The 15,639-nt window shown below is 37.5% G+C and overlaps 1 protein-coding gene across 5 annotated transcripts in view; it reads left to right on the top strand.

The window, feature by feature from the left end:
• The window catches only part of TNPO3 (transportin 3), an 87,804-nt gene that overhangs the window by 20,989 nt on the left and 51,176 nt on the right, over nucleotides 1–15,639 (top strand). For all 5 annotated transcript variants that reach the window (XM_070513141.1, XM_014854328.3, XM_070513137.1 and 2 more), the window contains 3 exons: nucleotides 11,997–12,197; nucleotides 13,172–13,245; nucleotides 14,506–14,662. In XM_070513141.1, the coding sequence (XP_070369242.1) occupies nucleotides 12,075–12,197; nucleotides 13,172–13,245; nucleotides 14,506–14,662 (354 nt within the window). In that variant the 5' untranslated portion in view covers nucleotides 11,997–12,074. The remainder of the gene's footprint in view (nucleotides 1–11,996; nucleotides 12,198–13,171; nucleotides 13,246–14,505; nucleotides 14,663–15,639) is intronic.

Here is a 15,639-nt window from a genome sequence, read left to right as displayed (position 1 = left end):
TTGTTGTTTTTGAGTTGTATGAGTGGGTTTTTGTGTTTTGTTTTGTGGGGGTTTTTTTGCTGTGGAAGTTTAGCGCTGAGCTAACATTTGTATCCGTCTTCCTCTTTTTTTTTTTTTTCCTTTTTGAGGAAGATTAGCCCTAAGCTAATTCTCCTCATTTTGCTGAGGAAGACTGGCCCTGAGCTTACATTTGTGCCCATCTTCCTCTATTTTGTATGTGGGATGCCTGCCACAGCATGGCTTGGTAAGCAGTGCGTATGTCCGCATATGGGATCCGAACCAGCGAACCCTGGGCTGCCAAAGTGGAACGTGTGAACTTAACTGCTGTGCCACCGGGCCAGCCCCCAGTGTTCCTCTATTTTGTATGTGGGTCACTGCTACGGCATGGCTGACCAATGGTGTAGGTCCACACCTGAGCTAACATCCATGCCAATCTTTCTCTATTTTTTAGTATGTGGGCCACCAGCACAGCATGGCTGCTAACAGAGCACTATAGGTCTGCACCTGGGAGCCAAACCCAGACTGCCAAAGCTGAGCATGCTGAACTTAACCACTAGGACACTGGGGCTGGCCCCATCATTGGGATTTTGATAGGGATTGCATTGAATCTGTAGATCACTTTGGTTAGTACTGAAACAATAGTAAGTCTTCAAATCCTTGAACACAGAATGTCTTTCCATTTATTGGTGTCTTTAATTTCTTTCAACAGTGTTTTGTAGTTTTCAATGTACAAGTCTTTTTGCCTCCTTGCTTTATTCATGAGTATTTTGTTATTTTTCATGCTATTGTAAATGCAGTTGTTCTCTTAATTTCCTTTTGAGGATGTTCTTTGTTAGTGTATGAAAACAACTGATTATTGGATGTTGATTTTGTATTTTGCAACTTTGTTGAATTCCTTTATTAGTTCTAACAGGTTTTTTTGGAATCTTTAGAGTTTTCCATATATAAGATTGTCATATGGGAGCAGACATCATTTCACCTCTTCCTGTCCAATTTGGATGCCTTTTATTTGTTTTGCCCACTTGCTCTGGCTAGAACTGTTCAACTATGTTGAATAGAAGTGGCAAAAGTGGGCATCCTTGTCTTGTTCCTGATCTTAGAGTTTTGAAAAGCTTTCAGTCTTTGATCATTGAGTAAGATGTTTGTTATGGGTTTTTCATGTATGGTCTTTATTACGTTGGGATAGTTTCCTTCTTTTCCTGGTTTGTTGAGTGTCTTTATCATGAAAGGGTGTTAAATTTTGTCAGATGCTTTTTGGGCATCAATTGTTTATGTGTTTTTGTTCTTCATTCTGTTAATATACTGTATTATATTGTTCGGTTTTTATATATTGAACCACTCTTGCATTCCATGAATAAATCCCTCTTGGTTATGGTGTATAATCCTTTACTGTACTGTTGAATTCAGCTTGCTGTTATTTTGTTAAGGTTTTTTTGGTATCAGTATCTATAAGGGCTATTGGTCTTTAGTTTTCTTTTCTCATAGTATCTTTGTCTGGCTTTGGTGTCAGAGGAATGCTGGCTTCATAGAATGAATTAGGAATGTTCCCTCTGCCTCTTCAAGTTTTTGGAAGTTTGAGAAGGATTGGTGTTAATTCTTCTTTAAATGTTTGATAGAATTCACCAGTAAAGCCATCTGATGCTGAGCTTTTCTTTGTTGGGAGGTTTTTGATTACTCATTCAATCTTTACTACAGTTATGTGCTGCATAACTATGTTTTTGTCAATGACAGATCGCATATATGATGGTCTTCCCATAAGATTAGTACCATATAGCCTGGGTGTGTAGTAGGCTATACTGTCTCGGTTTGTGTAAGTACACTCTGTGATGTTTGCATAATGACGAAATCACTTAACGATGCATTTCTCAGAATGTATTCCTGCTGTTAAATGTTGCATGACTGTAGTTATAGTAATATTGTCTGTTCAGATTTTCTATTTATTCTTGATTCAGTCTTGGTACATTGTATGTTTCTAAGAGTGTGTCCATTTCTGGACACATAGATTATCTGACTTGTTGGTGTACAGTTAAGAGTATGTTATTTAATTTACACATATTTTCCAGGTTTTTTTCCATATGAATTTTCCAGTTTTTCTTCTGGTATTTCTAGTTTCATTTCACTGTGATTGGAAAAGATATGTTCTATGATTTCAGTCTTTCTACGTTTATTAAGACTTGTTTTGTGGCCTAACATCTGTTCTGTCCTGGAGAAGTCTTTTTGAGGTATATTTCCTGTTACTAGAGTATTTACTAGGCCCCCTCTTCCTTGGCAGGCTCTGAATTCCAGTTTTCATCTCCCCAGTCTAGTGAGACTGCCCAAAACTCTTAAGCTTCTTAAGCCTCTTGTCTTCCACATTCAAATACACAAGTACCTTGAGGGAAAAAGTGGAGCCAAATAATGGGTTGAACTCTCTGCTCTTCCAGTCCCTGTCTGTGGAATCTGTGGCCTCATGTTCTAACAATCTTGGTAGTTTTGGTGTCTTCAGAGAAGTTCTTTTTTGTATTTAATTCATCTTTTGTCTTTGGTTTTGGCTGGAAAATTGGTGTAATGCCAGCTAGTGTGATAAATGCAAAGTTGAAACACCTGATAAATGTTATGAGCACAGTAGCTTGAGGTTGTTTAAGGAGCATATGGAGTATAAAACTAACTCTTCTGTGTTAAAAAGCTTCACTACACTTTCTAAAAAAGTATGTGTACAGGGATACCTTGGAGATATTGCAGATTTGGTTCCAGACCACCACAATAAAGGGAATATTGCAATTAAGTGAGTCACACAAATTATTTTGGTTTCTCAGTGCATATAAAAGTTATGTTTACACTATACTGTAGTCTGTTAAGTGTGCAATAGTCTTATGTCTAAAAAATAATGTACGTGTCTTAATTAAAAAATAGTTTATTGCTAACCATCATCTGAGCCTTCAGCAAGTCATAATCTTTTTTTGTTTTAAGATTTTATTTTTCCTTTTTCTCCCCAAAGCCCCCAGTACATAGTTGTGTATTTTTTCTTTTTTTTTTTTAAAAATTCCTTTTAAATTTTTTTATATTTTGAGGAAGATTAGCCCTGAGCTAACTACTGCCAATCCTCCTCTTTTTGCTAAGGAAGACTGGCCCTGAGCTAACATCTGTGCCCATCTTCCTCTACTTTATATGTGGGATGCCTGCCACAGCATGGCTTGCCAAGCAGTGCCATGTCCGCACCTGGGATCTGAACTGGTGAACCCCAGGCCACGGAAGCGGAATGTGCACACTTAACCGCTGTTCCACTGGGCCGGGCCGGCCCTGGTTGTGTATTTTTAGTTGTGAGTCCTTCTAGTTGTGGCATGTGGGATGCTGCCTCAGCATGGCTTGATGAGCTGTGCCATGTCTGCACCCAGGATCTGAACCAGCGAAACCCTGGGCTCTTGAAGCAGAGTGTGTGAACTTCGCCACTCGGCCACAGGGCCGGCCCCATCTTAATCTTTTTCTTGGTGAGGATCTTGTGAAAAATTCAGTATCTGCAGAGTGCAGTAAAGCAAAGCGCAATAAGATGAGGTATGCTTGTAATTTAAATTGTTACAAAAAGGTTGTTACAAGATCTGCACCTTTGTTTTTTCATTGTCTATCTTAGAGAGCTTTCCATATTAAGAATACAAATCCATCTTTATTTTTTCAACAAATTTTTTATTGAGTTCATAATAGTTTACATCATTGTGAAATTTCAGTTGTACATTATTTCTTGTCTGTCACCACATAAATGCTCCCCTTTACCCTCTCTGCCCACTCCACAGCCCCCTTCCCCTGGTAACCACTGAAGTGGTTTCTTTGTCTATGTGTTTGTTCATTTTCCACATATGAGTGAAATCATCTGGTGTTTGTCTTTCTCAGTCTGGCTTATTTCACTTAGCATAATTCCCTCCAGGTCCAACCATGTTGTTCCCAGTGGGTGATTGTGTCTTTTTTATGGCTGAGTAGTAGTCCATTGTGTATGTGTGTATATATATATATATATATATATATACACACACCACATCTTCTTTATCCAATCGTTGGTCGATGGGCATTTGGATTGTTTCCATGTCGTGGCTATTGAGAATAGTGCTACAGTGAACATAGGGGTACATATATATGTTACTTTGAGTTGTTGATTTCAAGTTGTTTGGCTGGATACCCAGTAGTGGAATGGCTGAGTCATATGGTATTTCGACTTTTAGTTTTGTGAAGAATCTCCATACTGTTGTCCGTAGTGGCTGCACCAGTTTGCCTTCCCACCAGCAGTGGATGAGGATTCCCTTTTCTTCACACCCTCCCCAAAATTTGTTATTTCTAGTCTTAGTGATTATAGCCATTTAACAGGCATAAGGTGGTATCTTAATGTAATTTTGATTTGCATTTCTGTGATGATTTGTGATGTTGAACATCTTTTCATGTGTTTATTGGCCATCTGTATATCTTCTGTGGAAAAATGTCTGTTCATATCCTCTGCCCATTTTTTGATTGGGCTGTTTGTTTCTTTGTTGTTCAGTTGTGTGAGTTCTTTATATATTATGGAGATTAACCCCTTGTCTGATACATGATTTGCAAATGTTTTCTCCCAGTTGATGGGTTGTCTTTGTTTTGCTCCAAGTTTGTTTTGCCTTGCAGAAGCTCTTTAGTCTGATGAAGTCCCATTTGTTCATTTTTTCTTTTGTTTCCCTTGTCTGAGAAGACATGGTATTCAAAAAGATCCTTTTAAGTTCGATTTCAAAGAGTCCACTATCTTTGTTAACTTCCAGGAGTTTTATGGTTTCAGGACTTATCTTCAAATCTTTGATCCATTTTGAGTTTATTTTTGTGTATGGTGTGAGATAATGGTCTACTTTCATTCTTTTGGCTGTCCAGTTTTCCCAACACCATGTATCGAAGAGACTATGTTTTCTCCATTTTATGTTCTTGGCTCCTTTGTTGAAGATTAGCTGTCTGTAGATGTGTGGTTTTATTTCTGGGCTTTCAGTTCTGTTGCACTGATCTGTATGTTTGTTTCTGTGCCAGTACCATGTTGTTTTGATTACTATAGCTTTGTAGTATATTTTGAAGTCAGGGATTGTGATGCCTCCAGCTTGGTTCTTTTTTCTCAGGATTGCTGTGCTGTTTGAAGTCTTTCGTTGTTCCATATAAATTTTAGATTCTTTGCTCTATTTCTGTGAAGAATGTCATTGGGATTTTGTTTGGGATTGCATTGAATCTGTAGATTGCTTTGGGTAATATGGACGTTTTAACTATGTTTATTCTTATGTTATTCAATCCATGTTCATGGAATCTCTTTCCATCTCTTTATGTCATCATCTATTTGTTTCAATGATGTCTTAATAGTTTTCATTGTATAAGTCCTTCACCTCCTTGGTTAAATTTACTCCTAAATACTTTACTCTTTTTGTTGCTGTTGTAAATGGAATTGTATTCTTGAGTTCTCTTTCCATAAGTTTGTTATTAGAGTATAGAAATGCAACTGATTTTTGTAAGTTGATTTTGTACCCTGCAACTTTACTGTAGTTGTTAATTATTTCTTTTTTTTTAAAAGGTTGACACCTGAGCCAACATCTCTTGTCAATTTTCCTTTTTTTTAATTCTTTGTCTCCTCAAAGCCCCCCAGTACATAGTTGGATATTCTAGTTATGAGTGCCTCTGGTTGTGCTATGTGGAGTGCCTCTGGTTGTGCTATGTGGAGTACCTCTGATTGTGCTATGTGGAACGCTGCCTCAGTGTGGCCTGATGAACAGTGCCATGTCTGTGCCCAGAATCCGAACCAGCGAAACCCTGGGCTTCTGAAGCAGAACCTGTGAACTTAACCACTTGGCCACAGGCCAGCCCCTGTTAATTGTTTCTAATAGTTTTCCCGTGGATTCTTTGGGGTTTTCTATATATAAGATTATGTTGTCTGCAAACAGTGACAGTTTCACTTCTTTGCTTCCTATTTGAATTCCTTTTATTTCTTTCTCTTGCCTAATTGCTCTGGCCCAAACCTCCCAAACAGTACTCTGTTGAATAAGAGTGCTGATAGTGGGCATTCTTGTCTTGTTTCTGTTCTCAGAGGGATGGCATTGAGTTTTTCCTCATTGAGTATGATATTAGCTGTGGGTTTGTCTTATATGGCCTTTATTGTGTTGAGATAATTTCCTTCTGTCCCCATTTTGTTAAGAGTTTTTATCATAAGTGGCTGTTGGATCTTGTCAAATGCTTTCTCTGCGTCTATTGAGATGATCATTTGGTTTTTATTCCTCATTTTGTTAATGTCGTGTATTACATCGATTGGTTTGCGGCTGTTGAGTCATCTCTGTGTCCCTGGTATAAATCCCACTTGATCGTGATGTATGATCTTTTTGATGTATTGCTGTATTTGCGTTGCCAATATTTTGTTGAGGATTTTTGCATCTATGTTCATGCAGTTTTCCTTTTTTGTGTTGTCCCTGTCAGGCTTTGGTATCAGAGTGATGTTGGCCTTGTAGAATGTATTAGGAAGCATTCCATCTTCCCTAATTTTTTGGAATAGCTTGAGAAGGATAGGTATTAAATCCTCTCTGAAAGTTTGGTAGAATTCTTCAGGGAAGCCATCTGGTCCTGGGCTTTTATTATTTGGGATGCTTTTGATTACAGTTTCAATCTCTTTCCTTGTGATTGGTCTGTTCAGATTATCTATTTCTTCTTGATTCAGCTTTGGGAGGTTGTAAAAGTCTAAGAATTTTTGTTGTCATATAGCTTTTCGTAGTATTCTCTTATAATCTGTTGTACTTCACTGGTATCCATTGTTATTTCTCCTCTTTCATTTCTAATTTTACTTATCTGAGCTTTCTGTCTTTTCTTTGTAAGCCTGGCTAGGGGTTTGTCAGTTTTGTTTATCTTCTCAATGAACCAGCTCTTCATTTCATTGATCCTTTCTACAGCCTTTTTTGTTCCAATAGCATTTATTTCTGCTCTGATGTTTATTATTTCTCTCCTTCTGCTGACTTTGGGCTTTGTTTGTTCTTCCTTTTTCTAATTCAATTAGGTGTCGTTTGAGAGTACTTATTTGGGATTTTTCTTGTTTGTTAAGGTGAGCCTGTATTGCGATGAATTTCCCTCTTAATACGGCTTTTGCTGCATCCTATATGAGTTGGTATGGTATGTTTTCATTTTCATTTGTCTCCAGATATTTTTTGATTACTCCTTTAATTTCTTCATTGATCTATTTCTTGTTCAATAGCATGTTGTTTAGTCTCCACATCTTTGTCTCTTTCTCAGTGTTTTTTCTGTACTTAATTTCTGGCTTCATAGCATTGTGATTGGAAATGATGCTTGTTATTATTTCAATCTTAAATTTATTGAGGCTTGCCTTGTTTCCCAACATATGGTCTGTCCTTGAGAATGTTCTTTGTGCGCTTGAGAAGAATGTATGTTCTGCTGTTTTTGGATATGGTGTTGTCTATATGTCTCTTATGTGCAGCTGGTCTAGCTTTTCATTTAATTCTGTTTCCTTGTTGATTTTCTGTCTGGATGATCTATCCATTCATGTGAGTGGAGTGTTGAGGTCCCCTACTATTACGGTGTTGCTATTAAGATCTCCTTTTAGGTTTGTTAATAGTTGCTTTATGTGCTTTTGTGCTCCTGTGTTGGGTGGATAGATATTTATAAGTATTATGTCTTCTTGGTGGAGTGTCCCTTTGATCATTATATACTGCCCCCTTTGTCTCTCTTTATCTGTCTTATCTTGAAGTCTACTTTGTCTGATAGAAGTGTTGTGACACCTGCTTTATTTTGTTTGCATTAGCTTGGAGTATTGTTCTTGTGTCCCTTCACTCTGAGCCTGTGTTTGTCATTGGAGCTGAGATATGTTTCCTGGAGGCAGCATATTGTTGGGTCTCGCTCTTTAATCCATCCCGCCACTTTGTGTATTTTTATTGGAGAATTCAATCCGTTTATGTTTAGGATGATTATCAATATATGAGGGCTTGATGCTGCCATTTTATCGCTTGTTTTCCAGTTGTCCTGCATTTCGTTTGTTTCTCGTCCTGTGTATTTTGGTCTACCAGTTGAGTTATGTAGTTTTTTATGTTGTTTCTTTGTTTTCTCCTTATTTATTATTTGTCTGTCCTGCGTTTTTGTTTAGTGGTTATCATGAGGTTTATATTCAGAATCTCATGTATAAGATAGTCCATTTTCTGATGGCCTCTTATTCCTTAGACTAAACCACTTCACTCCTTTTCCTCCTCCCCTCCTAAGTTGTTTTTCTCACATCTTATTCCATCATGTGTTGTGAGTTTGTGGTTAAAATGACAAGATTATCTGTTTTTGGTGTTTTCCTTCCCTTTACCTTTATCTTTAATACTTTTCTTGAGTATTTGCTAACCTGTTCTGATGTATAGCTACAATTTTCTGATTTTTGTCTATCTATTTATCTTCTTACTCTATGCTTTCTAAACCTTTTCTCCCTCCACCCCCCCCCACCCCAGGTATGAGGACCTTCTTGAGGATTTCTTGTAGGGGGGCTCTCATTGCTATGAACTCCCGTAGCTTTTGTTTTTTTATTTATTTTTTATTTATTTTTTTTATTTTTTTCCTTTTTCTCCCCAAAGCCCCCCAGTACATAGTTGTATATTCTTCATTGTGGGTCCTCCTAGTTGTGGCATGTGGGACGCTGCCTCAGTGTGGTTTGATGAGCAGTGCCATGTCCGCGCCCAGGATTCGAACCAACGAAACACTGGGCCGCCTGCAGCGGAGCGCGCGAACTTAACCACTCGGCCACGGGGCCAGCCCCCCGTAGCTTTTGTTTATCTGGGAAAGTTTTTATTTTTCCATCATATCTGAAGGATATTTTTGCTTCATAGAATATTCTTGGCTGAAAGTTTTTGTCCTTCAGATATTTGAATATATCATTCCAGTCTCTCCTAGCCTGTAAGGTTTCTGAAGAAAAATCCACTGAAAGCCTGATAGGGGTTCCTTTCTAGGCTATTTTCTTCTGCTTTGCTGCCCTCAGTATTTTTTCTTTGTCATTCACTTTTGCCATTTCACTACTATATGCCTTGCAGTAGGTGTTTTTACATTGACATATTTAGGAGATCTAGTAGCCTTTTCCACATGGATTTCCATCCCTTTCCCTGTGTTTGGGAAATTCTCTGCTATTGTTTCTTTGAACAAGCTTTCTGCTCCATTCTCCTTCTCTTCTCCCTGTGGAATCCCTAAAATTCTTAAGTTGCATTTCCTGAGTTGGACATTTCTCAGAGACTTTCTTCATTTCTTTTTAGTCTTAGTTCTTTCTCCTCTATCTAGAGCATTTCAGGATGTCTGTCCTTGATTATGCTGATTCGCTCTTCTGTGTTGTCTGCTCGAGCATTCAGGGATTCCATATTTTGTTTTATCTCTTCCATGTGTCTTTCATCTCCATTATTTCTGATTGATTCTTCTTTATAGTTTCAATCGGTTGTGAAGTAGCTCCTGAACTTGCTGAATTATTTCTCTATGTTCTCTTTTAACTCATTGAGATTTTTGATGACAGCTGTTTTGAATTCTCTATCATTTAGATTACATATTTCTGTGTCCTCAGGACTGATTTCTGAGTCCTTGTCATTTTCTTTCTGGGCTGGAGATGTAATGTATTTTTTGATCCTGTTAGAAGGAATGCCTCTGTTTTTGGGCATTGTGGTATTATTTGGTTACAGTTATGCCCATTGCCACTGGGTGGATGTCACTAGCTTTGCATTCTGAGCCCTCTGTGTTCGCCAAGATCCCAGGCACTGGAGCTAGCCCTGGGCAGGTTGCGGGGAGGGGTGCTTTCTTCTACATTCTCTCAGGGTTTTCTCGCTTTGCCCTCACTATCTGCTCTCCTGGGGTGTTGACTTGATGAGGTCACCCCCACATTAGCTTCCACCTTGGTAGGGGCTTTCCCCTAGGCTGCGAGGTGGGGATCTTTGATGTTCCTGTTAAGGAACGTGCCTTCCCCCTGTTCATTCCCTCTCAGACGCTGCCTGTGTCCCGGCTCCCAGTCTTTTGGGCAGGGAGTGAAGTTTTCTCTTATCCCATTCCACCTCCTCTGAGGGGGGCTCCCTTGTCTCCACCCTCCATTGTATGGCTCCTTGGGTGTCTCAGATGTCTTTCGTGTTGTGTTTGTATGTCCTGTGTTGGAGTATGAATGGCTTTTTCGTTGTATGGTGGAGGGGGGAGATTACCTGGAGAGCTCACACCACCATGATGCTGACGTCACTTCGTCTTTATTTTTAAAGGCAGTTTCAAAGGACATGTTAAAAAAATATTCAGACATTATTAAAGGTCCTTGAAAAATAAATCTCCTTTGCATCCCTGCCCCATGTTTACCAGTTCCCCAAAAAGAAATCGTTTTTATTGTTTTGACTTCCTCTGTTTTTATAAGGGCTTTTCTGCAGATTTTGAGGCTTCATAGAATCTTTCTGCTATTATTTTTAAAAATATCAGTTTGTGCAAAGTATATTTTTTCTTCTTTTTGTGAGGAAGATTTGTCTTGCGCTAGCATCTGTTGCTAGTCTTCCTCTTTTTGCTTGAGGAAGATTGCCCCTGAGCTAATATAATATCTGTGCCAATCTTCCTCTATTTATTGGTATGTGGGATGCTACCTCAGTATGGCTCGATGAGCAGTGTGTACGTTTGTGCCCAGGATCTGAACCTGGGAACTCCAGGCCGCCAAAGCAGAGTAAAAGCATTTAACCACTTGGGCATGGGGCTGGCACTGAGCAAAATAAATTTTGATGGCCTATTAAATCATAGACGTATTTAGATTATTGGTTAGATAATGAATGGCTAAAAACTTTGTGGCCTGGAAGATGTTTTGTGATATGCCAGGAGTGAAAGGTACAAGAAATTAATAAAATATGTTTTATCTGCAGGGAACCTAGTTTTTCATGCTTATTTTCCACCAATTTATTATTTGATTTAAAGCTAAGTTTTATGTCAATAAGCCTATCATTGTGAATTTTAAGGTCTCTATTTTCAGTTTACTTTGGGAACTTGTACAGACCATTTATTCTACCTCTTTCTTTTCCTTGATTTCTTGTTTATCTTTGGAAAGATATTGAAGAATTATTATGTATAACTTGCAAAGTGTTCTATCTTCATAAGAAATTGACTAAGTAAGTCTGTGTGATCTCTCTTCACAGTTGGCTCTGTTCCTGAATTGAGATTGAAAAGTTTTTTCAGTTCATTATTGCCAGCCCATTTTAGCCTTCTCTGGTGAACAGGCAGTTTTGAGTAGAATTGGATTAGAATTTGTCAGTTAATTAGTTACCTACTGTGTACTGCACAATTTTGTTCCCAGAGTTATCTTTCGTAATAGGACTACTCCCTTTTATAACTCTGATTAGCTGTTAGAGACCAAATTCTATGCTTTTGTTCTGTATATTATTTCCATATATAAATATATTTTCCTGTGAAAATTATTTTAGTAACATGTATAGCACTTTGCCAAATATAAATACATCAGAAAATAATTGAATCATGTGAAGATTGTTTTCCTGCTGTTTTATTCAGGAACTGCAGATTGAAATGTAGGCCTATTGAGACCAATATGAAATATAGTCTCCTATTTATAGGATATATTAAAATAGCTTCCAGACTCAATTCTCAGAGTGAACAAAGCTTATTTTAAGTGGAAAAGAGAGGAAACATCCACCTGTAGATAGGGGTTTGGAGTTACACAGTGACATTTTAGTTTTAGTAGAAATTTCTGGAATACTTTTCTTCTTACTCTACCCCCTACGCTGTTAATGATTCTAGTCAGCAAGATTAGATCTATTGATGCAGTTGATAACTCTCAATGCCTTCCTAGAATGAATCAGGAGATTTTAGGTAATACTTTTGTTGAACAGGGCCTATAAATATATAGTTGAAGTATTGGCTGAATTAATGGGTGTTTTAGCTTCTCATATTTTTGTTTTATTATATATCAGCCCAAATATGGTTATATATGTATTGAGGTTGTATGGCATTGAAATTATGTAGAAAAGTCGTCTCTAAGACATTTTTGTCTGATCTACTTTCAGGTCCATGCGTGGGAGATTTCAGATCAATTGTTACAGATCCGACAGGATGTGGAATCATGCTATTTTGCTGCACAGACCATGAAAATGAAGATTCAGACCTCATTTTATGAGCTCCCCACAGACTCTCATGCCTCTTTACGGGACTCATTACTAACCCATATCCAGAACTTGAAAGACTTGTCACCTGTCATTGTAACGCAGGTAAATCCTGTGCTTCGCTTTAGGGAAATTTGTAAGACCATTTGGATTTATGAAGTTAATTTTGATTGACATTGCTTGGCCGCAGGAAGTAATGTTAACTTTATTACAGACTCATTGCTATATTCTTCTAAGTGGCTAGAAAGTGAAAATTTAAATCTTTTGTCTTAGTCTTAAAGTTCATTTGATTTCAAACTAACCTAAATACCAGAAGTGGGGGAGGTAGGTGAGTGTAGGTTTACACAGATAGGCAGTTGCCGCCCTGCCCCGCCCCCCTCACATTAAAATTGCAGATGATAAAAAAAAAAACTACATTGTCTTGGGTCAGAGGTCTACATAGTTGCATTTTTAAAAAATCCTTTCTAGACCGATTGGCTAGTAAAAGTCTCATGAATGAAACGGCGAACTAGAGTATCTGACATCTCCCCCTTAGACAGGGAGGTAAGTTAGAAAGGGAAGGAAACTGGAAGCTTCAGTGAATGTATTCTTACACATGTTCTCTGCCTGGCATAGAAGTGCCCTTGAAGAGGAAGGAGGCTTTTGCGTAAGGCTTCAAGATGAAAAATGGAAAGAGAAGGGAAATGGCAATCCATTACTTGAGGAGTGAGTCAAAGGGCTGACTTTGTCAGTAGCTTTGGCCTTATTGCAAAGTATAATTTATCCATGAAGTTCTATGGTATTGCCAAATAAAAGTAAGTATTGATGTAGTCTGAGGAAAATCTATAGTCTGTTCTGACTACTTTTTGGTTTTGTTTTTTTCTTCATTTTTAAAAGTTAAACTTTTAAATCCTAGCAATTTATAGCTAGCCCAGAAGAGTTTACATGATATATATAGTTGTGGGGGTGGGGGGAGGAGGGGGTTGTCAGTCTTAGTTGTCATGTTGTTTGGAAGAACTTTAGTTTCTTTTTTTTCCATTTAATATTATGGTAACTCTGTTCATCTGTTCTATTCATTTATTTAATCTCTTCTTATTCAGCTGGCTTTAGCAATAGCAGACCTTGCCCTACAGATGCCTTCCTGGAAGGGATGTGTACAAACATTGGTGGAAAAGTAAGTACTTGTATTGACTGTATGCTAGCATTTGGAATTACTATTAACTTACAGAGAAATTTGTTAGCAATAGCTAAACATTTGGACCATTTCCCCAAACCCTTAACATAGAATTATTTATTATTAAATTTTGTTCGATTAGAAGAAAATCATTTAAAATTTAAATACTACAGAAATATGTCATGTGGGACTACATAAAAGATCCTCATAATTTACACACACACTTACACATTCCTTGAATTAACTGCAGCAAAGTCCTTTATTGCTTTGTGGATCACTCCCACCAACTGACGTATCCACAGTTCTGTAAAAATGTTGTCAAAATGTTTAATGTTATATTAAATTGAAAGTCATTATGAATATACGTTCTTACTAGTTGGGGTTTGTTTTCATGTCTATCAAAGGGACAATATTATTTTTAGATATATGGAGACTGCTACTTTGAATAAAGTATTTCCTCATGGTCTTGGCAAATAATCTTGATATTTGCTTGCATTTTAGCATTTGCTGAGAAACTTATTTTGAAGAAAGTGGATGTCCTTTTTACCTGCAACTATAGTGTGTCATTAAAGCCTTTATGTGAATAGTTTATTTCTTGTTTTAAGAAAATTTTTATTAAGAATATTGAGACTTGCTCCTTGAAAAAATTCTAACAGTATGGAAGCTATTCAAGTAAAAAGAGAACACCTTCCTCTCTCCTTTTTCCTATATTTCATAAGTCACCACTGTTAATGCTTGGCTAAATAGCCTTCCAGACTTTCCTTTAAGCATTTTAAAATAAATAAGTGCATGTATGTTTTAATATACATATACCTATGTATTCACTCATTTTGTCATTTAGTATGCTGTGGGCATCTATTCATGTTATAACATAGATATCTCACTTACTGTAATGGCTGTGCATGTTCTATTGTACAACTGTCTTTAGCCTTTTTTATACTAATTACAGAGCACCTTTATGTTTTCCCAGTATTTTTGCTATTATAAAAAAGTACTGCAGTGCACCTTTGTATACTTTGCATGTATATGTGAGATTTTTCTGAGAGATAAATTCTTGGAAGTGGAATTGCTGGATCAAAGATTATGCAGGTTGAAATTTTGATTTCCAAAAAATTACATCTGTTTTTTTCTCCCCTTTAACTGTAGTAAGAATGCTACTTTTGTTATCATTGGTTATTCTGATGGCTGTTGTGTTTTTCTTATGTGATTGTGTATTTTCTGACTCTAGATAACATCTATTTCTCACATTTTCTTTTTCAGATATAGCAATGATGTAACTTCTCTGCCTTTTCTGCTGGAGATCCTTACAGTGTTACCTGAAGAAGTACATAGTCGTTCCTTACGGATTGGAGCTAACCGTCGCACAGAAATTATAGAAGATTTGGCCTTCTACTCTAGTACAGTGGTATCTTTATTGGTGAGTAAATTTGAAATACTAAGCTGCTGCCTAGGGGCAAAAAGCCATAGTGGTTATTTTGTAATTCAATTGCACTATTGTGAAATAGCTTCTTTGCAAAATTTGACAAGTATGGCATTTATATAACACTTCACAATTCAAAAATACATTCAGAAACCATACTTTTTGAACTTCTAAGTAAATGTGAGGTTGATGTTATTTCCATTTTATGAATAAGAAACAAGCTTTAGGGGGCTGGCCTGGTGGCATAATGGTTAAGTTCACATGCTCCACTTCAGTGGCCTGGGGTTCATCAGTTTGGATCCTGGGCGCTGACCTACACACTGCTCATCAAGCTATGCTTTGGTGGCATCTCACATAGAAGAACTAGAAGGACTTACAACTAGGGTATACAACTATGTGCTGGGGCTGTGGGGAGGAAAAAAAAAAGAAAAAGGGAAGCAGACTGGCAACAGATGTTAGCTCAGGACCAATCTTCCTCACCCCCTCCTCCCCCCCCAAAAAGGCTTTAGAATTACACAACTGCTAATTCAGAATTTGAACTTGGGCCTTCTGATTACATATCCCTTGCTCTTCTACTACTTCATGATACAAGCTGTCAGCTTTTGATGAAGGACCATGCTAAGGGAAGTGTGTGTAAATTTACTTAAAGAGAGTATCCTTGCTTAAGAATGGATTGAAATTTTGATGGGGAGGTGTATAGGACTTTACTTGATCTTTGAGCAATATCACAATTAGAGATTGGCTAATACTCCACTATCTTTTAAAAAAGAGTTAAATGTGATTACGTCTTTTCAGTTAAGTGGAAATTTTAATGCTCTAGATTAGGAGGGTAAATTTATGGTCTCTGGGCTGGTCACCTATGTTTGTAAATGTTATTGGAACACAGTCATGCCCATTCAGCTACGTATTGTCCATGTCCATAATTTTGGGCTAACAGCAGAATTGAGTAGTTTTCACAGGAACTTTATGGTCTG

This window comes from Equus asinus, chromosome 1, assembly GCF_041296235.1.
Source record: "Equus asinus isolate D_3611 breed Donkey chromosome 1, EquAss-T2T_v2, whole genome shotgun sequence".
In the NCBI taxonomy this organism is placed as follows: domain Eukaryota; kingdom Metazoa; phylum Chordata; class Mammalia; order Perissodactyla; family Equidae; genus Equus; species Equus asinus.
This window is presented reverse-complemented; position numbering and strand designations above follow the sequence as displayed.